At 43.0% G+C, this 24169-nt stretch overlaps 1 protein-coding gene across 11 annotated transcripts in view; it reads right to left on the bottom strand.

The window, feature by feature from the left end:
- Positions 1 to 24169, bottom strand: part of N4BP2 (NEDD4 binding protein 2) — a 96151-nt gene that overhangs the window by 5512 nt on the left and 66470 nt on the right. For 7 of the 11 annotated variants that reach the window (XM_085864110.1, XM_085864105.1, XM_085864106.1 and 4 more), the window contains 7 exons: positions 23733 to 23818; positions 23577 to 23628; positions 23183 to 23454; positions 16438 to 16547; positions 5440 to 5593; positions 4134 to 4298; positions 2958 to 3126 (listed from right to left, as the gene is read on the bottom strand). In XM_085864110.1, the coding sequence (XP_085720236.1) occupies positions 2958 to 3126; positions 4134 to 4298; positions 5440 to 5593; positions 16438 to 16547; positions 23183 to 23454; positions 23577 to 23628; positions 23733 to 23818 (1008 nt within the window). Of the gene's footprint in view, positions 1 to 1609; positions 1755 to 2889; positions 3127 to 4133; positions 4299 to 5439; positions 5594 to 16437; positions 16548 to 16668; positions 16945 to 23182; positions 23455 to 23576; positions 23629 to 23732; positions 23819 to 24169 lie in introns of those variants that run through there. The other 4 variants (XR_015053295.1, XR_015053296.1, XR_015053297.1 and 1 more) reach the window with 4 other exon arrangements.

Genomic DNA, 24169 nt, shown 5'->3' with positions numbered 1-24169 from the left:
TGGCCAGTCTCCGTGCTGTTAGGCACCTGAGCCTTGGAACTGCAAAGTACCACTTGCTTCGTTCGACCGAGCCATGTGTCTGACTGTACGGGCTGAAGCCATTCTGCTCCTCTCTATCTGCTCCTGGCTGAATCTGCCGATGGTCTTTGTTCTCCCATCCTATTATACTCTCGTGACGAGGCACAGCCTACCCAGTGACTTCACCTCATCACAAATTAATCATCCAAACAACACCTAGCTCATGTAGTCTGTTGCTATGTTTTACCCCACCACAAATAAATCCGAAATATATTTCACTCCAACAAATACCCGTAACTTCTGCTTACCAAATGATTACTGTGTATGCATTAATGAACAATAACAACAACAAAAAATCACAGATATTCTAAACCTAAACAAAACACCGTAACGACATCATCAGGAAGTGCAAATCATATACAGTTTGCATCATCAGCACAATGGGATTCATGCATGAAAATTACCATTTTCATAACAATCCCGTCGAAGATGAGTGCTGGTTTCCTTTTGCCTAATAACCATGATTCTATCATTAACCCAATATTATAAGTTAAGAGTTTGTGCTGTTGTTTTTTGTTCTTCCTTTGTCTGCAGCACATCATGGCTGCTGGGCTGCATCATCGGCTAGGGGGGCGCAGCTGTGCTTGCTGATGCAATGCCCCCGTGTATGTTAAGGCAGGAATTTGTAATTTGTTCAGGGTGCCGGCGATAGCCCGCCTACTCTTCACGAAGCACACCGTGGGATCTTTAACGTCCACCAAGTAATGTCAGCAGATGGGACGCCCGTTTAACGTCCATCCGAGGGTCAGGATTCAAACCCAGGCAAGACAGCTTGGAGTTGAATGTGCATACCTCTTGGCCATCCTGTCAGCTCAGTTTTTTTGTACACTATTGATATACAGTATTTGTACCTCAGTAAAGCATTGTTGATACAGTATCCGTCTACTGGTTAGCATAATATCTGGTCATTTCATATGGGCTGATGCAATGTCCACCATAAATTATAGCTGGAAGTTTAGAATTTAACCATGATGCTGGCATACAAAGGACTTCTCTTTTCAAAACACATGGCAGGTCCTTTACCATGAACAAACTCTTGATAGGAGTTGGCCAGCTGGCATTAAGTCTCCTATAAATGGTCGAATACTCATACATACAACGCCATGGAAATGTATTACCAAGCTTCAAGATAACAGTTTATAGTTGCCGTGGTAAATTAACCCAGATGACCCATCGCAAAACTCAGCAAGCTGTTTTGGGTTATTCTATCAGCCCAATGAAGCAATACGATTGGGAGAAAGAAAACAATTCTTCACATCAAAAATAATGAAATTTAACACCACGAACACGAGTAAGATTTTGGCAGTGCAAGAAAACTTCCATTTTGGGTCTGAAGTTCTGGCACAAGTACAAGGAGAACATGGACAAACAATATGAACGAGAGGTAAAGAAAACTATAGTTATACAAGGAAGGCAAGATGAGAAAGGATATATCAAAAGTTGTGGGTGAGTACCAGGGAGGACAGGTTGCCATCTTAAAGTAATGAAGAGAAAAGCATGATTAGAGAAATTCAGGGAGTGAAGGCACCACCTCTGAGTATAGCTGCTCCATAAGCAAGAGTCGGGTCTGATGTTTCGACTGCCAAGTGGTCTTCATCCCAGACTATGCAGGCAGAGCGTGCCCAGTATCTCTCGTGACTGCAGTAGGGGGGCTCGGAAGGGGGCTGTCATGACTGCTATATGTAGATGTTGAGACCAACGTTGTGTTCATAATTGCAGTGTGTGTGTGTGTGTGTGTGTGTGTGTGTGTGTGTGTGTGTGTGTGTGTGTGTGTGTGTGTGTGTGTGTGTGTGTGTGTGTGTGTGTGTGTGTTATATCTCCATTTGTGGGTTTCAAGTATCCACCTCTGTTTTGGCAAGGCATCACAGTTCATGCACCAAGCTGTTCAATTTTTGTCCTCAGTTTTGTTTCAAGGGTTCTTTTCATGATCGTCACCGAACCCCGGACTGCCTCCAATTGTAGTTTGTTTGTCGTGATATTCCAAGGGAATATCTTCTTCCTTTCTTCTTTATTACTTATGTTGCTACAGTTATCACTGGTGGTGCAATTTTGATGCTCTTCAGCTACCAACATCTCTTGATCTCATTTTTGAGATCCTGGTATTTGGTCATTTTCTTGATTTCTGCATTATGTGAGCCAAAATCCTTGGGTATCGATATCTCAATCAGCAATGCTGTCTTTTCCTTTTTGTTCCTGAGAGCGATGTCCGGTTGCAAGGCTTTGTTTTCTATGTTCACGCTCGATGGGATCATCAGGTCGGACGTGAACATGACGTCCTTATTTTCAGTGATTGCCCTTGGTTCATGTTTCCATGAGTTTTCTGGTGTGTGCGTGTGTGTGTGTGTGTGTGTGTGTGTGTGTGTGTGTGTGTGTGTGTGTGTGTGTGTGTGTAAAAATAACTTTTTTATCTATCTTGTTTTAGTTTCCAAGGATTTTTTCCCCATGTGCCGAGACCTGACACTGGGCACTACTCACACGTATGCAAAATTTGGTCGAGATCGGGCCAGCCTGTTTTTTTCCCCCCGACGATTTGCAGATGTGCACGCACACGTGCACACACACACACCATTTATTTCCAAATAAAATAATGACACCTCAATGGAAAATAAAGATTTGAATCCACCTGAGCTGCCTTTTTAACTGTTCTCTCATTTTGTTCTTTAATTATCTCCTGACAACCTAAAGAGCACAAAACAATAATCTTGTATGTTGACCTTATCACGCCATTAACACAAAACTAAAAGGGATGTTTGAAGAACAAGTGAAGCAACATGATGCTGCCTGTAACACAGGAAAGATGAGAAAGGATACATCAAACCATAAATTTGAGCTGGTATAGATGCTCCATAAGCAAGACTCGGGTCCGATTACATAATCACCTTCTTGTTTTTTCATCAAAACTTGCAGCAAGGCTTCTGTCCCCTCCACGACATGTAACCCATGCAAATCAACAATGTTCTGGGGAAGTAGTGCAGCGTTCCTCTTCTGCATAACCTCATGAGCCGCCTGGAGATGTTTCCTTTTCATTCTCTCCCCGAGTTCATGACCCTGACAAATGAGTTTGAGATGTCATTCAAGTGAACAATCATGTTATCCAAAATGTTCGACCATTAATGACTTACACAACAAACATCGACTCGAAACAACTATTTTCTACTTTTGCTTTAGCTCCTACTTTCATCAAGCTAGCCCTCATTGTCTAGTGCAGATTGACGAATAATCCAAGCAACCTTATACATTCTACAATGTGGAATGGTGCTTGGCCTGAAATTTCTGTTTTGGAAGAACTAGACTCAAAGAAGAATTAGACAATGGAAAAGGAAGAACTAGACAACAGAACTTTCTTTTCTGCCAGCTTATTTGAATTGAGTAGCCTCCAAACTACAGCAAATCAAACGGCTAGCTCTTACATCGTTTTTGAGCATTTTCCACATTTTGAGATTACTACAGTTTTGGAAAACATAAGTTGATAGTCCTTAAAGTTATGGAAAGATTAAAATGTCAAAACTATAAAGCATCCCAAAATGCAAAGCCTGCGTCCACTTTGTACTCAAACTAAGCTTGACGAAAACGAATTAAATTTTTTTTCCACATTTTTTAACTCCATATTCTCATCATGAAGGTTTCTTGAAGATTTGATAACAAAAGCCCAATTGGTAAAAAAAAAAAAGTTATGGCCTCAGCAGACACAATGTAGCTCAATTGTAAATAAATGAAAAAACACAGAAGCGATTAAACAACAAAAAAGGGGCGTCTCGTACACTATCATTATGTACCATTATCACTGTCATCAACACTCTGCAGTTAGCAAAGAAGCCTTGAACACTTTTGATCGTTTTCCCTGCAGAGAAATAAACAGTTTACAGGGAGAGGCTCATAACTTTACAAGCCGAAAAAACAACACAACATATCGTAAAAATAAAGACGTATTTGTATCTTCGGCAGCGAAAAAGTTTATATATTTCTTTGCAATAAAAGTGAAATAAATAATTTGATTTATATAAAGTGGAAGTCTGCACTTCAATGCACATAATGAATAATAAATATTATCACACCTGCTGAGCATAATAGGTAGCAACATCACGTTGGCCTCTCTTAAACGCCTCTGCTGCTTTTTTAAAATACTCGTGCCGCCGCCGATGCAAGGCGAAGGCTTCAGCACGCAAATCTTCATAGCTCAGCTCCTGTGTGGTCTCTTTTGCTTCAGCAGAATCGACTTCCTGGGTTACGAAGAGAATAAAACATTAATGCTCTTCTGCAAAAAAAAAAAAAAAAAAAAATTGCTTGGATCACCGTGTACCAATTAACTCCCCATAAATTGTAGCAACATGCATTCATCGAGTGAAAAATGTCACAAAAAAACGTGATTTCACTTTTGCAAACGATTTTGAACAAAGTCCTGAAAAAAAAAACAGACTGACCTGCAAACACTGTCTTATGAGCTGTTTATCAAAAATCAAATCGGTCCAGGAACAAATGCATAAATACTGTTTGAAGCAAATGCTCAAACCAGCACTTGAGCACAAAGCACTTAAATTTTATATACGATTTGCTGCTTCTTCATGCAAGGTCAACTACACATTTTCCCCTTTCTCACAAGAAATGAACAGTTGTATTTTGAGAGGGGGTAAGGGGTATTTGTTGACAAAAATCAAGACTCGAGGAAGAGCTCGAGTACAGAATGGAGCACAATGCAACAGAACAAAAGGAACAGCAGGAAGAGATGCAAGTGGTGGACAATATGGATAGTTTTTTGTATTTTTTTGAAGTGAGGAGGGGAAAAGGATTAAGCTGAGGGATCACAAATGACAATACTTTGGAGGAAAGCAGCGAAAATGAAGCATGTGGAGTCAAAAGAGACAGAAGCAACTAGAACAGCACTCAGTGGAGCACATACCTCCACCAGGCTGAACAGTTGAGTTGAGAGCTTTAGATTATATATAATCCAGGAGAGACAGGTGTGATGCTGGATGATGGCCAGCTCATTGGGGAGAGCAATACTCAATTGAACTCGGGCAAAGGCCTTATGGGCTGTGAATAACTCTGATATTCAAAGGAGTGGCTTGGAAAGACTGAGGATGCCCAGTTTGTGGCTAGTTTTGGAGGCCATCTTTGTTATGTGTAGGTCCAGGAGAGGTCACAGCTGATGGAGATGCTTAGACGTTCAAAATAACGAATCTCAAATTAATTTGGCTATATTGGAAAACACTGAGCAAAAGTTCACCAATTGTTTGTATCTTTTGTTGTGGCTTCAATTGAAAAACAAGCAGCCATGATGTGAACCCTTTCGGTTTGAACTAATCTCCCACAATGCATGGAAGTGTGATGTCACATAAATCCTACAGCTAAACCGTAATGCACCTGTTGCGTTCCTGGTGATAGGCTACGTTGGATGGCTATTTTGAGGTTCATCTCTTCCATGGCAGGAATAATATCACTGGCAATGACCGTCCGTGATGGCTCGTCCACATTAAGCACCGAGCGCAGGAAGCGCTCAGATTGTTCCAGAGAGTAGCTGCAAGGCCCACAAAAGTGGCAAACATTAAGAAAAGCTTAAAATATCGAAACAAGAAAGAAAACTTTTCCAAAAATAAAACAAGTTCTCCTTCCAAAGCATTTCTGTCGACATTTAACATCCTTGGAAGTTGGGACTTTCAAATCATTATGGTAGCAGTGCATCCACTCGTTTGAGAATCACCAAATGAAACTATCCACCGTCACTTGCACAACACAATAATAAAACTCAAAAGTTTCACTTATATTCATAACTGTAAATACACTACCCTTATCATGTTGAACCCACATACAAATAGAGTTCCACTTCACACGGTTGACTCTCAACAGTAAAAACAGTACTGTATTACGTGCACTCGGGAAGCACAAACATGATGAGCCAATGTCCTTATTGGACATGTTCTCGCACCTTTGACAAAAAATGCTTCTCCCAAAATGGTCTGAAGCAAGAGTAATATCTCAGCTTCATAATAGTCTTTCTGACCACTAAGCAATGCTTGAAGTAAAACTTCACTGCACTATTAATTTTGATGAGTTGGAGGGATGAAGATAACAAAACTTAGTTTCAACGTCAAAGCTGCAAAGGACTAATCTTTGACCGTTGATGAAACGTGTACCTTTTGAATTGATTGAATCGAATGTCACTGGTATTTTTATAGACATTCTGACAAAATGCTCAATTCCTGCCATCATCTATGGAAACACTGTATCATATCAGCTGCATAGCCATGCCCTTGGGTGGGGGGGGGGGGACTTTAGAAACAACGGAGAGATAGCAGCAAGTTATCACCTCACTCAATGTCAACCTTCTTCTGTGCAAAGTTGCTAATGACCTTCACTTATTGTTCCTCCTTTTCACCTGATTGTTGAATACCATAATATATATTCAACCTTATTCCTCACTCATCCTTAAAAAGAATTGCTTCCCATCTCCCATTCCAAAAATTTCCAGTTTGAAGCGATCACGAGGCATAGACTTTTCTCCTTGCAGAGCGAATTGTTCTGTAGATCAAAGAAATTGTGCTCACCTCTTGTTTATAATTGTTAAATCATTACTAAACATTGGTGTTCCTTTTACTGTCTCTGGAAGTCCCATATATCTTTGTACATGTGCTTTTGAGGTACTTGTTTAGCTGAAACAGTAGGACACGTGACCTACCGAAACTGCACCACCCTTTGTTCTCCTCACTCAGTTCTTTATCCTCATCTTGGCTTCCTCCCTTAAATATATTACTCTTACTTCCCCTTATTGCATTAAAGAAATCCCATCCCACAACCAAAAAAATTTCCTGATTGCTGTCCCGATCCACCATTGTTCTCTTATCTTCCTGTCTCAACTCCACCTCAAGCCTGGCATTGGCTTAGTGGTCAGGGTGGTGACTTGGGATGCTCGGGTCTTGAGGTTGAGCCCCGTTGGCTGCTGAATTACTACCAGGGGGTTGATTCAGCCTGCCATCCTTCCGAGGTCGGTGAAATGAGCACCAGAGTACTGGTAATAGGGGCACTGCATCAGCGGAATCGCCGTGCTCCGAACCAATGATGCAACCAGCACCCAAAAAGGCTGTACATGATGGGTACCTCCCCCTCCCACCCAATCTTCACCTTACTTTATTCCTTCTTTCTCAATCATTTGCTTTCATCCTTGCTCCTCATTTATTTTAACTAGAAACACCCACTCCCTTTGTCAACAGCCCTGAAGAGGGGGAGTGTGAGGGTGGTAGTGAGGAAGGTGGGCAAATATATTTTGTGTGGCTAATAATCCCCTCTGTCTGCAGCACGGATCAGTCCCCCCCCCCTTCATACGGAGGGGAGGGAGTAATGCCCATTACCTGACCTTGGGTAATGTAAAAATGTAAGCAAAATTTGGTGGAGATCAACCCAGCCCTCTTTTATTCTATGTTTTTTTTGACCTGAACGCACGTACACGCACGCATGCACGCACACACACACTTTTCATCATTTCATTGATCATCTCTTGAATTCTCTCGCAAGTATGATTGTGATAGTGCTGTCTCCTCATACGAGATATGGCGATTCCTTTGCTGTTTATTTTGTCCCCTCATCTCCCTCCTCCTCTGACCCCTTAACACCCTCATCCCATGCTCACTCCTGATTTGCATTCTCCCTTTCTTGGCATTATATGTAACCTACCATCAGGAAATGAGTCAGAATTCGGCCAGAACCTTTTTTTCAATGCAGACCATCACATGTCTTGCACCCTGACCCTGACAACTAATGAACCAAATTAGTAAAATCAGTATTACCTTAGAAATTAAGCAAAAAATTAGGGCAGGGTTCCATCTGTAAGTGTAAAAATTAAAATTAAAAAAAGATTCTTACTAATCTCCCTCCGTGCATATTTCTGCCATTTTAACAAATCCAATACTCATGATAGTTGCAGAAGTGAGTATGTCAGAAGCTCCCTTTCCTTTTGTCCCTACCTGCCCTGTTCCACCCAATCCCAATTGAATATCTCGAGAACAGTGTCCCTCTCCATAGCATTGTCTTCTTTGTGTACATGGTCGACTGTCTTTCCAACTATGATGATCTTTCAGTTAACTTCATCTCCACCCTCTTGTAATAAACAGTGGTGACTTCAACTGCAACCATTCCAAATGGCTTTGCTTCAGTCCTCACACCAATGATCTTGGTAATGCAGCCAAGGTCTTTTGTGACACTTCAAACCTTACCAATTCTGTTGGATTTCCAACCCATATTTCTCAGAATGTCTCCCACTCTCTGGTGCACTTGATCCCATCAAACTTCCACTGTAACCTTTCAAATTATAACCTCAGTTTCCATTGACTCCTCAGATCATATTCTCTTGAAAGCATTTCTCTCTGGCCTTCATTGAACCACCAAGGTACTGGCTGTCTGGCAGTTTAATCAGGAAAATTGGTCGAGTTTGCAGTCTGCCATTACTTCCACTGACTGGTCCTCCATCTTTTCATCTCCAGATACAGACTGTGTCTGAGGCTCATTTCTCAATAAATGGCTCGATCTCCTTTATACGTTAATATCTTCATGCCTCCATCTATCCCAACGTCTTGTCCTTGGTTCATGCTGCGAGGAAATTGCCAGAAAGTAGCTATTATTTTCCTCCTGGAAAGTGAACCCCACCAATGGGAGCCTACAGTCTCTCCAAAAGCTCGTAACCATTGTTTCCATCATCAGACACACCAGAACTCAACATCTAGCCCACCTTGAGATATGAACCAACAGGTCTTTCTTCATATGCAAAAGCTGTGCACTTGCATGCAGCTTTGGATGGAGTTCTCTCGTGCTATATCTCAAGAGGACAGTGCTGCTCAAGACAACATTCTAAGACCAATCTAGTTGTCGATATACTGCATATGAATTACCAATCTTTGTCTCTGTAAAATAAATTATACCACTTCGTGGATAACTCCACACTGTGCAGCGTAGTTCATCACCTCCCTGCCAAGCAAGTTGTGGTAGCTGTTGGAAATCAGCCAACCTCCAGGAAATAAGCCCACCCTTCATAAAGACCAGCTGGCAAATTCCCCATTTATTTCTGCAGTCAGCCTCCTGGGCCTATTAGCGTTAAACTGTTGTGGGTAGATCTTATCTTAAGTTGGCCTTCAAAGCCAACCCCTACATCAGAATTCTCCGGAGGGGAACGTCTTTCCTGTGTAGTCCTTACCTTTTACAGTGTACAAGGCCTTCCTCCAAAGTGTTATGGAATATTGTTCCTGCTGTGGACTGGTGTTGCTGCTTCCCATCTTGCCCCCTACCCCTTGAGGCAAGGGATTCAATGCCGTTTGTGTCATTGTGGAATCTTGTGCACAATCGGCCCAGTCAAAATGTTTGCTTCTTGCTTACAACAGGCAAGTCAATGGCCTTGCAGTTTTTTTTCTGGTTCTTTTTCTTATATTGCTCCTGCCCTCTCACCTCAATGCCTAAACACTGTCCCTCCAAATCTCCAAATCAATGAGATATACCAGAAACCCTTTCCCTCATACTCTCCCCAAAGTGAAACTTGATATACTGCTCCTACTTCATTTAATGGCCACAATCGATCCCACCTTCTTGTGGGGCCAGCCATGGAAAAAGTTTGGTCCAAGTCTTTTTACAAATAAGTTGGCCATGCCAGCCATTCCACTGGAGTTGATTTGAGAAAGAAGTTGGAACCTGGTAAGGGTGCCAATGATAAATTGCCTTCTCTTTGACAATGATACAGTTGTATCTTTAACAACCACCAGCTATTGCAATACCAGCAGACATGACATCAAGCTTAACGTCCATATGAAGGATGATGCACTTCGTGATGCAATACCATGCCTGTGAAACACCAATCTGACAGTTTATAGCCAGGTTGATAAGAAAACCCTGACTTATACAACCCAAAAGTAAATTTGTTACTCCTGCACCATCATGTCTGATGAATTATAATATTAATGGTCACCTCCATTCAAACACCCTCTTTTCTCATCTGTGGAACCGCATTCCCAAGTCTGTTGTCTCAAACTCTTTCCTCCAAGATATCAAGTCAACGACCAAATGTTATCTCAAGGACGGTTCCCGTTTCTACCTCTGGGTTTTACAAGATCCACTGAGACCCCACCCCATACTTTACCTCTTGTTCTGTGATGCATTCGTATGCCATCCTCCCGTTTTCCCTTTGCCCCCTGTTGTTCTGCTCAATGTTTAAAAAAAAAAAAACCCACAATCCCCCACTTTCTTTTTTTTGCTAACTTTCTTGGTGACCATTTTAATTGGTTCCGGGTCTTGAGCGACGGTGGTGGTTCTACTTCAGGGTCTCTGCCGACTTTCTCTCGTTTTTGTCATGTTTTCACTGTCATTTTGTTATCTCTGTGTTTACTGTGTGTTTCTAGTTAGGTCTTGTGCTAATTGTTGAGTTTGCGCTAATTGTTGAGTTTTCTACGTCTTTTCATGTCGGGTTTCCTTGAGGCCAACCATTCTTCCCGTTCATGAGCATGATCGTGTTTATTGTATTTTCTCCTAAATAGCATCAGTTTTTATTTTCTCCACTTTTCCATCCTCCCTCCTTCTATCCCTCTCAACAATACCCTCTGTTTCATGTATTTAAAAAAAAAAATGCAACAACAAAAAAGACCTTTTACCTCACGTTGTACCCCACTCACGTTGTACCCCACTTCCCAACCCCTCAAATCTTGTACCTCCCGCTGCCCACTCCCTTCTTTATCATACCTCTACCAAGTCTCATCCTTCCCCTCTCCCCACCTCTCCCGTCGCCCTCCTGCACCTTTTTCATGCCTGCTCTCATCTCCCATCTCTCTCAAAGCTTCCCCCTCAACCCTCCCTCGCAAAGCAACCTTCACACTATTCGCCCTCCAAGATTCACTCTCACTTCTCCCTTCTCCCTCAACTCTCCCCCTCTCCCTTCTCCCTCAACTCTCCCCCCTCACCTTTCTCCCTCAACTCTCCCCCTCACCTTTCTCCCTCAACTCTCCCCCTCACCTTTCTCCCTCAACTCTCCCCCCTCACCTTTCTCCCTCACCTCTCCCCCTCTCCCTTCTCCCTCAACTCTCCCCCTCTCCCTTCTCCCTCAACTATCCCCCTCACCCATCTCCCTCAACTCTCCCCTCTCACTCATCTCCCTCCAATCTTCCCTCTCACTCACCCTTCCCAAAGGTGCCGCCCTCACATCCACAAAGGGGCCTTCTTCCCCCACCTTCTCTCCTCCACCTCTTCCAATTTTCACCTGCCCTCTGGTCCCTCTCTTATTACTCCCCACTGTACCTCAACCCATCACCACAGAGTCTTTTCTCCTCCTCATCCAGCCCTCTCCCCAAGCTCTTCTGCAACCTTGCACACTCTTTCAATAACTCTCCTTACCTCCTCCCTCATCCTACCCTCTCCCTCCCTCCCTTCCCCTGCACCCAAAACCTCCTCCCCTACCTCTTCCTCAACATTGTGGATCTCAAACATCCGGGGCCTTCGCTCAAACCTGACAGTTCTGTATATAAGGCAGACATTACTGTCCTGCATGAAAAAGGTGCAAAAACAGATCCTTGCAACTACAGACCAATGAGCCTTCTCCCAATCATCAGCAAGGTTATAGAATCCATCATCGCTTCAGACATTAAATCCTTCCTGTTCTCCACTGGCCTCATTTCCGATCATCAATTTGGATTCAGATTCAGAATTTGGTCACTTTACCCTGGATATGTTGTTACTGCTCTCCCAACAATGGATGGAGATCCTCAAAGCCGGACATGAAATCAGAGCCATCTCCCTTGATATATCGCGTGCCTTCGATCTGGTCTGGCACCCTGCCTTGCTCAGCAAACTCTTCCGATGGTATCCAAGGCCATGTCCACTCATGGCTCACAGATTTCCACTCCTGTCATAGCCAACGTGTGGCCCTCAATGGAGTTGTCTCATCCCTTATTTCCTGTCCATGCTAGAGATCCTCAAGGCAGTGTTATGGGCCCTGTTCTTTTTCTGGTTTTCATCAAAGACCTCTCTCACTCTCTGGAAAATCCTCTTTATCTCTTTGCTGATGACTCCACCCTCTGCCGCACCATCGGTCATCCGTCATATCGGCAAGCAGCAGCTTCTTCATTCTCTGCAGATCTCGATAAAATGACAAGCTGGTCCAACACGTGGAACAATGTCTTTCAATCCTGACAAATCTCACACTCTCACAATGTCCCTCTGAAAGGACCGTCTGAACCCCACCCCCCCCCCCCCAATCTACTTTCTCAACAATCCTCTTAAAGTCCTTTCATTCAAGCTTCTGGGTCTCACTATCTGCCATGATCTGTCCTGGGAAAGCCACATCTCCAAGCTGGCTTCCAAAGCCAGTCGCCAACTGGGCATCCTCCGTCATGCAAAGTCCTTCCTTGGCACACCCGAGCTCCTGACCACATACAAAGCTTTCGTCCGCAGCCTGATGGAGTACTGATCTCCCCTCTTGGGCTGGTGCTCCTGCCTCTCACCTGTCTCGGCTTCATGCCTGAGAAAACAAGGCATTTAGGATCATTGGTATCTCCCGTGATGAAGCTGAGTCTTTGGGCCTCTCACTCTCTCACCACAGTCAGGTCAGTGATCTGTCTTCCACCATCTCCTCTCTGGCCACGCCCCCACTGCTCTTTCTGAGATATGTCCCCTCCACCCCCCCCCCCCAAATATTTCCGCAGGGCGCTCAAGGTCTGCCAGCAACCCCCTTCTGGTAAAACTACCAAAATCAAGAACCACCACTCACCTTCACTCTTTTATTCCTCTTTATTCCCACCTTTGGAACAAACTCCCACACTGTCTTCAACCCCACTCTTCCCTCCAGGTATTCAAAACAGCTGTTCACCACCATCTGTTATCTTCCCTCATCCAAAACCACAATCTTTTCTACCCCTGCTAATACACCCCAAACCTACCTCCTTCAAATTCCTTGCTTTCTTTCCTGAAAGTCCCTGTCGTGTAAGGACCTGAAAAACCCTGTGGTGTCCATTTTTAAGTTCCCTGTGTACCCCGCCCCATCCCTCTCCCTTCCACAGATCTTCTCATGTCTCTGTTCCCCACTGTTTTTTCCTTCCCCCTCCTGCCACTCTTGTCTCCTGCTCCCCTTGTGTGTTAGCTCTCATACGAGCCTCGACATTGTAAACAAACAAACAAAAAATTGTGGAGCTATCAAACAACAAAAATACAACTACATTTTCACATTTGATATTCAATGGTTTTATTGAATTCGAACAAAGAATTGATTGAACAAGAGTTACATCTTTTTGGAGTACTAACTTTTAGGCTTCATTAGTTTCAGAAATTTCTCATCATGGGGAATTTTTTTTTTTAGAAATAAGCAAACTCCAAAACAGATTTGAGCACTTCAAACGTAATGCACTCTCTGCCGTAAAAATGAACATGTGATTGTTGTCGACGCAATTTATTTATCTTTGACAACCAGCAGCCAAAAGTCTGTACACGATCAGTACCCCCTGAATAAATACTTTGTAGAAGCGCCTTTAGCAGTGATTACAGCTTCGAGTCTTCCTGGCTATGTCTGGATCAGCTTTGCACATCTGCATTTGGGAATTTTCTCCCATTCTTCCTTGCAGATTTGCTCAAGTTCTGACAATGACCAGCAATCTTCTAGTCTTTCCACAGATTCTCAATGTGATTCCAGTCTGGGCTTTGGCTGGGCCACTCAATGACTTTCACGTTCTTGTTCTGAAGCCATTCCAGTGTTGCTTTTGCTGTATGCTTGGGGTCATTGTCCTGTTGGAACATAAATCTTTGCCATAGTCTCAGGTCTTTTGCACTCTGAAGCAGGTCTCAAGGATTTGCCTGTAGTTGGCTCCATTCATTCCCTCTCGCCTTACATGTCTCCCAGTCCCTGCCGCTGAAAAGCATCCCCATAGCATGATGCTACCACCACCATGCTTCACGGTAGGGATGGTGTTACATGGGCGATGAGCTGTGCAAGAATTCCTCCTGATGTAGCATTTTACATTCAGGCCAAAGAGTTCAACTTTCATCTCATCAAACCACAGAATATTTGCCTCATGCTCTCAGTCTTTCACATGCCTTTTTTGCAAACTCCAGGTGTGCTGTCATGTGCCTTTTTCTCAGGCGTGGCTTCCGTCTGGTCACTCTCCCATTAAGCCTTGATTTGTGAAATGCTGGAGAGATTGTTGTCCTTCCAGCAGGTTCTCCCATCTCAACCAAGAAACTCTCTAACTGTTGGAGTGGTCATTGGGTTCTTGGTCACCTCCCTGCCAAAGGTCCTTCTTGCGCAGTGGCTCAGTGTGGTAGGACGGCCAGCTCTAGGAAGAGTCTGGGTAGTTCCATATTCTTTCCATTTCCTAAAGATGGAGCTCACTTTCTTCTTGGGAACTTTCAACACTCAAGAAATTGTTTTATACCCTTCTTCAGATCTATGCCTCCTCACAATTCTATCTCGGAGTTCTACGGATAGTTCCTTGGACTCCATGGTGGAGTTTCTGCTCTAACATGTACTGTTAACTGTGGGACCTTATATAGAAAGGTGTGTTTCTTTCTAAATCATGTCCAATGAATTGAATTGGCCGCAGGTTGACTCCAATCAAGTTGTAGAGACATCTCAAGTATGATCAAAATGAATTGAATGCACCTGAGCTCAATATGGAGCGTTATAGCAAAGGGGTTGAATACTTATTGACACAAGACATTTCAACTTTTCATTTCTAATTAGTTTGTAAAAATTTCGAAAAACATGTTTTCACTTTATCATTCTGGAGTATTTTGTGTAGCTTGGGGACAAAAAATTTCAATGAAATCCATTTCAATTAAATTCAGGCTGTTAACACAACAAAACGTGAATAAGTCAAGGGGTGTGAAATACTTTCTGAAGGCACTGGATATTCTAGAGATGTTCAACTGGATTTAAATGTGGCGAGATGGCAGGCCAGCATGTCATGACACTAACATTAGCATTGACAAGAACGTTTCTTGTTCGAATGACCCTGTGAGCAGGAGCATTTTTTTGTGTGTACAGTACATAGTCAAGACTCGTGGAGGAGCTAGTACACCGAACGGATCAGAACATAACAGGATGCAAAAGGAACAGCAGAGAGAGGGGGGAAACACCAACAGCAGAGTTGAAGGCCAAGATAGAGGGAGACTTGACCAAACAAAGGGTGTGGAGAGGAATGGGGAGGGGGCAGGAGAGGATGCATAGGGTGGACAAGGTGATGAATGGGGTGTAGAAGATGGATACAGAAGGAAACTCCAAGGAGGGAAAACTGGAAATTTGGATAGAGGGATTGGGTGGGGATTAACGAGAGTTAAAAAGATCATGCTTTTGTGGAAAGATCATTATTGTGCATAATAATGAATCCTCGACCATGTTGTTGTAGAGTAAGATCTCATTAATGTATCAATGTGCCATCCGATTGCCATGGATATGGATTAAGTTGGTTTCAGCAATAGGACCCCACATCATAACATTTCCATGTCCAAAATTTTGGGTTTCCTGGACACAGACTGGGGCATAATTGGTCATTGGGTCTTATGTAGACCCGGGCATGGCTAATTATGCCTTTCAAGGAGAAACCTGGATTCATCACTGAACATTACACTAGCCCATTGCCTCGGTGTAATCGGCTGTTCTAATTTGACCACTTCACGCATGTTTGGATGTGTCGCAGTGCAAGTCTTTGGACACTAAACATGACGACAAGCACGGATCCCTGCATCATGGAGACACCTCAAGACGGTGTTGACACTTATCCTGCGAGGTCCAGGGAGTGTGTTTGCAGTACTCTGGGCAATTTGAAACCAATTGCTTAGATGAGTCATAGAAACATGCTGGTCCTAAGTGAGTCATTATTCCAGGACGTCCACTTCTTGGCACATCTCTTGTTAATCCAGTGGCTTGAAAACATCTTCTGAGGTCATAAACAGTTCCTCTCCTCACATTATAGAGCCTTGCAACATAGCTAATGGAAGACCCTGCTTGAAGGTGTCCAATGATTTAATTCCTCTCGTTTTCTGACAGAAGAGGCATTGTCATGGTTCGATAAAGAATGTACTCTGTGTGTTTTTGAATGATCCACCCACTTGTGTCTCTGAAAGACTTTCAAACTTGCTCATAATGCCTCGTCTCACCTCTAAAAACCCACGGATACATGAGTTCCACGTGCTGAATGATTATTACACGAGGCAATTACGTTAAATCGGGTGTTCTCCACATCCCTTGTGCCAAAAAGGTACTTGCAATTAACGCTGGAACAGTCCTTCAGCAAAAAATAGTCAATTCTACATGTTCGGTTTTTCCATAGATTTAGTATAGAAAAAATTTACTTCCAAATCAAAGGACTTTGGAGGTAAGAAATGATATATATATATAATGGTAGTTCTCACCTGTGATCTCTGTAAATGTCCCTGAGAAACTGGCGATCCATGCCTGGGAACATTGCAAAGAGTTTCTGTTCTTTTAATTTGGCAGAAGCATCCTTCCAGGGTCTGCAAATCTGTGGCACAAAAAACAAAAACAAACAAATTTTAAAAAAACCTTCATTTGTTGGCATTTTACAATTGTAACAATGGCATCTTATCTTGATTCGATTTGATTTGATGTGCCATACTCCTTACAGAGTGCTCGTGCTGCCGAAGCAGTTTCTTGGTAAGGGGTATACTGGGTGGTTTGCCATTGCCTTTCCAGCGTTGTTTGTCCGTGTTGAATTATTTGAAATGCTGAGCATCAAGGAAGGAAGCAGCACATGCCATTTTTTCAGTGTTTGGTATGACTCGGAGGGGGTTTGAACTGCTGATCTCCCAACTCATCACAATGCTTACTGGCCTGTAGTTGAGTGGATCTGTGCTCGAACCGTTCCACTACTGAGTCTAGTGGAATCTTACACACAAACGCTGTTAAAACATGAAATTCAAATTGAAAATGTTGGCAGATGAGTAAAGGAAGAAGAAAAAGAAATACAGTTGCTTTTCATTTGCAAAGGATATGTTATATTAAACATACCGGTTAAACATAAACATACATTAAACATGTGTATGCAGAAAAATTATGCACGCAGACAGGGAATTGAACCCAGGCCCTCTGGTGAACTGCACCAGTGCTCTGCTATCTGAGCTATCGTGGCGACTGATTATAGCTGAGCACGCAATTCTCCCACATATAGAGATCCCACATAAAGAGAGTTGGATTCCTCGTTAGGACGTGTAATTTTTCCACATATACATATGTTTGTTTCCTGTTCATTTATAATTGTTATATTCAACGTTTGAGCATCACAGCAGTAATCTTTTTGCATTTATAAATTTTCTTACAATTGTACTGCCATAAAAGAAAAACACCATCGTGGCTGATGGCAAAACCCCAAAGTTATAGGGACTGAAATTATTGTTGTGGGTGATCAAAAAATGCAGATCAGTAAATTTGCTCGACAATCTTTCCAAGAAAAAAGAAAAATTAAAATGGGAAGATTGTCTGGACTTAATGACGTGTTCCATGCATCGGTACCATATCTCTTAAAGGTATGCTGAGAAGGATGCAGCCACTAACCATCTGTTGCTGTGATCGGGTCCCATCCATCCATCCATTGGGACCATACTCTGTGCAGAGTGTTGGTGCTGCCTAAGCAATCTCATTGGCTATTGGGCACAATCCTGGACGGGTCGCCACTCCAACGCAGGATATCAGCAAGCTGGTACTCATTTTGCTGACCTCAGAAGGATGACAGGCAGAGTCAACTCCACCTGGCATCAATTCAACAGCTGAATGGGATTTGAAATCAGGATCATAGGATCCCAAGCTCACCACCCTAACCATCATACCAACACCAGGCATATGTCCCATGCAGTATAATGCGAAATAATCTGTCATGTGGGAAACACGATTCTTTCATGCATCCAATAATCCATTTATGTACATGATTAATGAATCAGCCCAAGATGCTGCACTGTAGTCGACTGTGAAAGATAGGAGAAGAGAGATACCAATGACAATCAACCACCATTGCATACATGGATGGAGCAGTCAAGCCAAGAATGAATGTGGTCTTGGAGGCCACAGGCAGACAGATGGCTTGGTAATCAGGAGCAGGGTGCCAGACGGTGTCAAGTACCCATTATCTGTCCAGAGAGACAGCCATGACCTCTTGATTCAGATTCAAGGCCGACATCCATTGGTGAGAGAAGCAGCGGCATATCCGAAGTTCAATGACTGGGACATAATCAAAACTAATTGTGAGAGATCAGGCCAATTACAGGAAATACCTGAAGTTGGCTGAAATGATGGATTCCATGAGCTTGCTTATGGCTAGAAATAAGCTTACTGACCTGTAGTTGAGTGGATCTGTATTTGCACCGTTGTTGTGTATGCAAGTGATGTGGTTGCTTTGTAGTGGGAGGCAGCCTAAGATGAAGGATCTTGGGCTCATTGCAGAATCACTGGTCACAGTGAGCTAGTCATTGGCCAGAGCCCAATGTGGCCAATGAATCGAAATTAAGAAATTAATGACGGAATACTCACAGTTCTAAAACTAGAGCGAAGTTGATGGCACACCATCACAAATCCCCAAACTTCACACCTAAAGCAAAGTTGAAATATGGCAAAACGTTCCACCAGGAATGATCCAAAATGACATACAGAGTTAAAATTTCTTTTTTGTCGTTTTGATCCCTGTGACCCAAAGCCCCCACCACCTGGGGCATGAACCCGGGGGTCAAATCCAAAAAACTCTTAACTTATTTCATGTTGATTGCATATACAAAGTTTCATAATAAATGTTTTAAAATGCACCCAAATTGCATTTTTCGGAATTTCACATTTTGACCCTGCCCCAGGGGGTCCATGCCTGGTGTTGGCTTTATGGTTAGGGTGGCGGGCTTTGGATCCTGCTCAGCTGTTGAATTATTAGCAGGTGGGGTTAACCCGGCCTGTCATCCTTCCGAGGTCGGCAAAATGAGTGCCAGCATGCTGGTATACTGTGTCGGAGTGGCGACCCGTCCAGGATTGTGCCCAATAGCCAAGGAGACTGTTTAAGCAGCACCAACGCTCTGCACAGAGTATGGTCCCAATATCCTCCTCCTCCAGGGGGTGGGGCCAAAAATGAGACTGCTCTTGCACCTTCGTGCCATGTGGTGATCATAACTATCACGTTTTGTGAATTTTTTCCCAACTGTTTAGGAGGAGATAGAGACAGTTGGACAGACCCGATTACATTCTGTCCCTGTTTCTTTCAACAAGCTCAAATGAGCTAAGATCCTAGTCCTCTTAATGATGACGTCATAAAAACGAATATGACATCATTGTGATGTATCAGGTTTGCGATAAATTATCTGTGCTAATGCCCGGCTTGATTCCCACAAACAAAATTCAAACATTTCAGCTTAGTTTCAGAGAAAATGGTATAGGTGATTTCCATTAGCGGTGATATTGTGACGTCAACTTTTTTTCTCGGAAGAATTTCCAAAATCGGAGATGGTTACTGTCTGCGTGTGGGCTTTCTGCATATACATGGCAAGTTTCACGAAGATCCGATGAAAACTCTGGGTTGTGAAACAAAAAAATGTCAAAAAATAGGAATGACGTCATAAAAATTGATATGACGTCATAGTGATGTATCATATGTGCGGTAATTCAAATCTGCTAATGCCCTGTTCGATTCCCGCAAACAGAATTCAAAAAGCTTGCCTAGTTTCGGAGATAATATTTTCGGCGATTTTCATTAACGGAGATATTTTGACGTCACAACTTTTTTTCTTGGAGGAAGTTTCAAAATCGGAGAAGGTCACTGTCTGCGCAGGGTATTTTTACATATATATGCCAACTTTCAGGAAGTTTCGATGAAAACTGTCGGCTGTGAAACAAAAAAGTCCACAAGAAGAAGATGAAGAACAACAACGTGAGTAAGACTTAGAGATCCTCCACGAGGATCTAAAAACCATGGGGATAAATTTTGTGACGGTTTTTGGAGACTGCATGGAAGTACATACCAAAACACATAAAGAAACCTCAGTGTCGTTATCTCTATTATATTGTGTAGCTCAGTTGGGGAATCTACGGGAGAGAGCTGGTGGTTGGAGAGCGGGCCTGTATCTGTACCACAAGTGGAGGACTGGTGAACCTGCGGGAGCAAGCTGGTGGACAAACGCAAAGCAAGCAAGGTCCTGCGCCAGGCAGATCAGCGGAGAAATCAGCCATACACAATGACTCGTGCCATCTTTCTCTTGCCGTTCCTTTTCGACTTCGCTCCCTTTGGACGCACGAGCATGTTCTTTCGGAGCTTCCCAACTGTTGTACCTGACACCACACGCATCCACCCTCTGCACCTCTCAGGACACATCACATTTAAGTTTACACTCACATTCTTGTTTTTCTTCCCCCCTCCACCTTTTTCTTTGTACCAACGTAAGCCTGCCGACTTACATACGGTGACCAAGAGGCCAACAACACGCCTCTTACTCTCTCTCATCCCTATGTCCTTCTTTCTTGGCTCATTTCCCGGTTAAACCTTTTCCAAACTGTCTGGTTGTCAGCTCCATTGGTTAAGCATAGTGCGTAGAACAGGGAGTTCGTCCCCGCCATTCTGACATGGATGGGCATTATCCGGGGTGTCCACCCACAGCAATTGCTCATCCGTATTTGATCAAGGTGGCATGTCGGGAAGTACAGCCCTTATCCGAGGTGATTCATTTGCCGGGAAGGTAAAGCAGGATTGGACGCTGGACACGACCTAAATTAAGCGTCTCAGACAGTGTCTATGGTTGCTTTTCAACCCGTTGCATGGCGGAGTTATCCCCGGTTCATCAGCTTCAGGATCGTCAGCCGGATAGCGTATTTGAGAACTCCCCTCGCGATACTTACCAGAGACAAATCTGTAACAATATCATCACATATAGGCGAGTGCATACTTTGTAGTTTTTGCAACAAATAAACACCTGACAAAGAGTATCTTACGCAATCAAATAAAATACTCATTTCTAAACCAAGCAGTGCCATGTCAGCATTGTTTGAGACTTCAATCTTATTTCAGCTAAGTGCTGAATATTCTGCTCAACCATCAAAAACCTGTGCCTGTGGTCAAATCTCCAGACTAACAACACCCAAAGGTTTGCCAGCAAGCTGCAAACCAGATGATAAATAAAATAGCTTTTGAAAGAAGATTAGTCAAGAAAGAAAGAAGATCCAAAGCGGAAACAAAATACAGTGCAAGAATAACAAAATGACAGAAAGGACGGCAAGGAACGGCGAGACAAAGGAAATTCAGATACACGTCAGTGAGAGTGGAGAGATCATGAATCGGTAAAGGAGGCAAGATATCAGCGAGAGTAGGAAAGCTCATGGGTAGATATGGGAGAGGAAGTTACATGGTGATGGGCTTCCATCTTGAAAAACTGGAGGGGAGGGAACAAGAGAACAGATTCAGGGAGATGATTTCACAGGCAAGAAAATATAAAGACAAAGGACACTCCATCACACCATCTTGATGAAGGAAGACTATGGATTTGATATAATATTGGTTGCGATGGAACACACACACACACACACACACACACACACACACACACACACACACACACACACACACACACACACACACACACACACACACACACACACACACACACACACACACACACACACGCCTTGGTCTATGAAATGTGATCCCTTACCAAAGTGGAGATGGATACTTTGAGTCTTGGGAGGACTTTGTTCCATCTCCTTAAAACCACAAATGGAGATAACCAACAACACACAAGCCAAGGGAGAATCCTGACAGTAGTTTTTGTTAAACATTAACCCCTCCTTCCCGCACATTACGGCCTTGAAACCCAAAAAAGACAGTTAAGCATAATACCAAGCAAATGTAGCATTTACTTTTCTTGTAAATTACATGATGTGAGCTTCATTTTTGTATCGTTAAAATGTCAGCTTTCTCGGGTGAACTTGCATTTCCGCAAAATGCAAAGACTCCCGGAGTTAGCAATGTCATGTGGTCTTCTTTTTTTTCTACTGATACATTATACTGTGGCAGAATATGCTCACCTCCAAGTCGCTTAGGTATTGAAATCTATAAATGTATCTGTCAATTGGTAATCTGCTGCTGCATGAATGGAATCATCATCGAGTCGAGCCGGCTGCTTTATTGCAGTCATCTCAATGGTTCAACAGGAGTTCTCATCTCACCCTCTCCATTACAGATGTATAAGATTGGGGCGGTTGGGATTACACTTTTTGTAAAAAGAAAAAGGCGCATCCAACCAAAAATGTAACTGGATATAGCCTGCTAATCCAGTAATAAACAAGGACGGCATTCAGGAGAGCGCAAACCTCTGCCAGGCTGAATGGTTTACGTTTTGTATCCCACTGATAGGCCGCATCTGGAGCCGGACCTGAACCAAAATCGAATTGGCTTGTTTTGGTCACCTACCCAACTCATCGACATAGTTTGGTCATAATCCGTCCACAACTTTTTGAGATATCGTGCAATATAATTGATTGTGGCCCTATCTCTCAATGGTGAAGAATCACTTTTAAAATTGTAGTAGTTGGATCCAGATCCGGATCTTCACCAAAATCGAAACAGTTTGTCCTTGTCACACACCGAACCTGTCCACAAAATTTCATGCAGATCCGTCCACAACCTTTTGAGATATCCTGCATACATACAAACAAACAAACAGACAGAGAGGGGTGAAAAGATAACCACCTTGACCTTCAGTGGTGGAGGTAAAAAAAAAATAGGGGCAATGCCGCTGGGCTCACCTGGTAGAACCATGGAACCACTGATAGGCATGGAAGGTCCACCAAATATGTAAAGGAGAAGAAAGTAAATACCTATTTGTAGGGGGCAAACCCATGATGTTTTTTGTTTTTAATGCCATGAACAAACTTTAGTACATCAAGGGTGATGAAGGTTGTGATCAAGTTTCATCAAAACTGTGTGTGTAGTTTTGGAGAAAAAAAGCATATTTAACCCCCTTGGATCCTCATTTTTTGTTTTAATGTATCAACTCCTGAAAAAAGAAAAATCCCTTTTACTCCAAACCTTTTACGCTTCCAAAAATTGGGACATCATAAACTTAGACATGAAGTTCAATGCAACATCAAACATTCAGAAGAAAATATACAGATCATGCCTACCTTGGCTTGGTTCAACTCATTGGCCAATTCCTCGGACATAATGTCCCGTAACGAAACAGGTGTACGATGCGTTGCTCGAGCGATATTTTTCCTCCCAATACTTTCCAGGCATTCCCACGATGCGTCCCTTTCTCTACCAGCTTGAGAGGTAGCAGGTGCTCCAAGCCATTGTTGCTGATGACCAATTGAGGCTTGAGAAGTGGCCCCATCCCAGCTTTCCTGCCAGACTGAGCTTTTGACTGAACTCTCATCTTCTATATCCGGTGGAAACTCTGTACATAACAAGTGAAAATTGAATGCCATATTCAAGAACTGAGCCCTGAGTTGTTAAAAAAATTTTGGTAAAATAAATTAATTGAGCACCAAGGAAAACCAAATGAATTTCACAATTCACCTGTACTTTCTCGTAGCAGCTGATACGACAAGGCTTCTTCCTTGTTTCTGTTCTGAAAAAGAAGAAAAAGATTATAAAGAGCACATTTTATTGATTCCAAAAAAAAAAAAATGCTTTCCTTTGTTTCATGAGACCAGCACTCATAACTGATTGGACCTGAACAGAGATCTTCCACAGCTGATGGAGTGTCTTGGCCATGTCTAGATCAACAGAAACACTGAGGTCTTCCAGGGTGAGCCCACCTGAAGCAGTACAGGCAAAAGATGAAAAAATGCATCTTATACGAGGGGCAGTCAATAAGTAACCATAAAATGGTGATATAAATTTGAGAATGCAATGTGTGCAGTTATATATGATGTATGTTATATCTATGGGTAAAAGTCATGGCTTTGCCCGTTTCCGATTTGGCAACATTGAGCGTATGACGTCAGTCGAGCAGTTCCAAGATGGCGGCTCCCTTAGAAGTATGCACCAGGGAGGAGCAACGTTCTGTCATCCGTTTCTTGGGAAGTGAGGATGTGAATCCCAGTGAAATCCATCGCAGAATGAAGATGCAATGTGGTGACGCATGTTTATCGCTGCAGCAGGTGAAT

The sequence above is a fragment of the Eptatretus burgeri genome, chromosome 18 (assembly GCF_056783735.1).
Source record: "Eptatretus burgeri isolate ZD-2024b chromosome 18, Ebu_testis_v1, whole genome shotgun sequence".
Taxonomy (NCBI): Eukaryota; Metazoa; Chordata; class Myxini; order Myxiniformes; family Myxinidae; genus Eptatretus; species Eptatretus burgeri.
The sequence above is the reverse complement of the archived record's forward strand: the minus strand, read 5'-3'. Positions and strand labels throughout refer to the sequence as shown.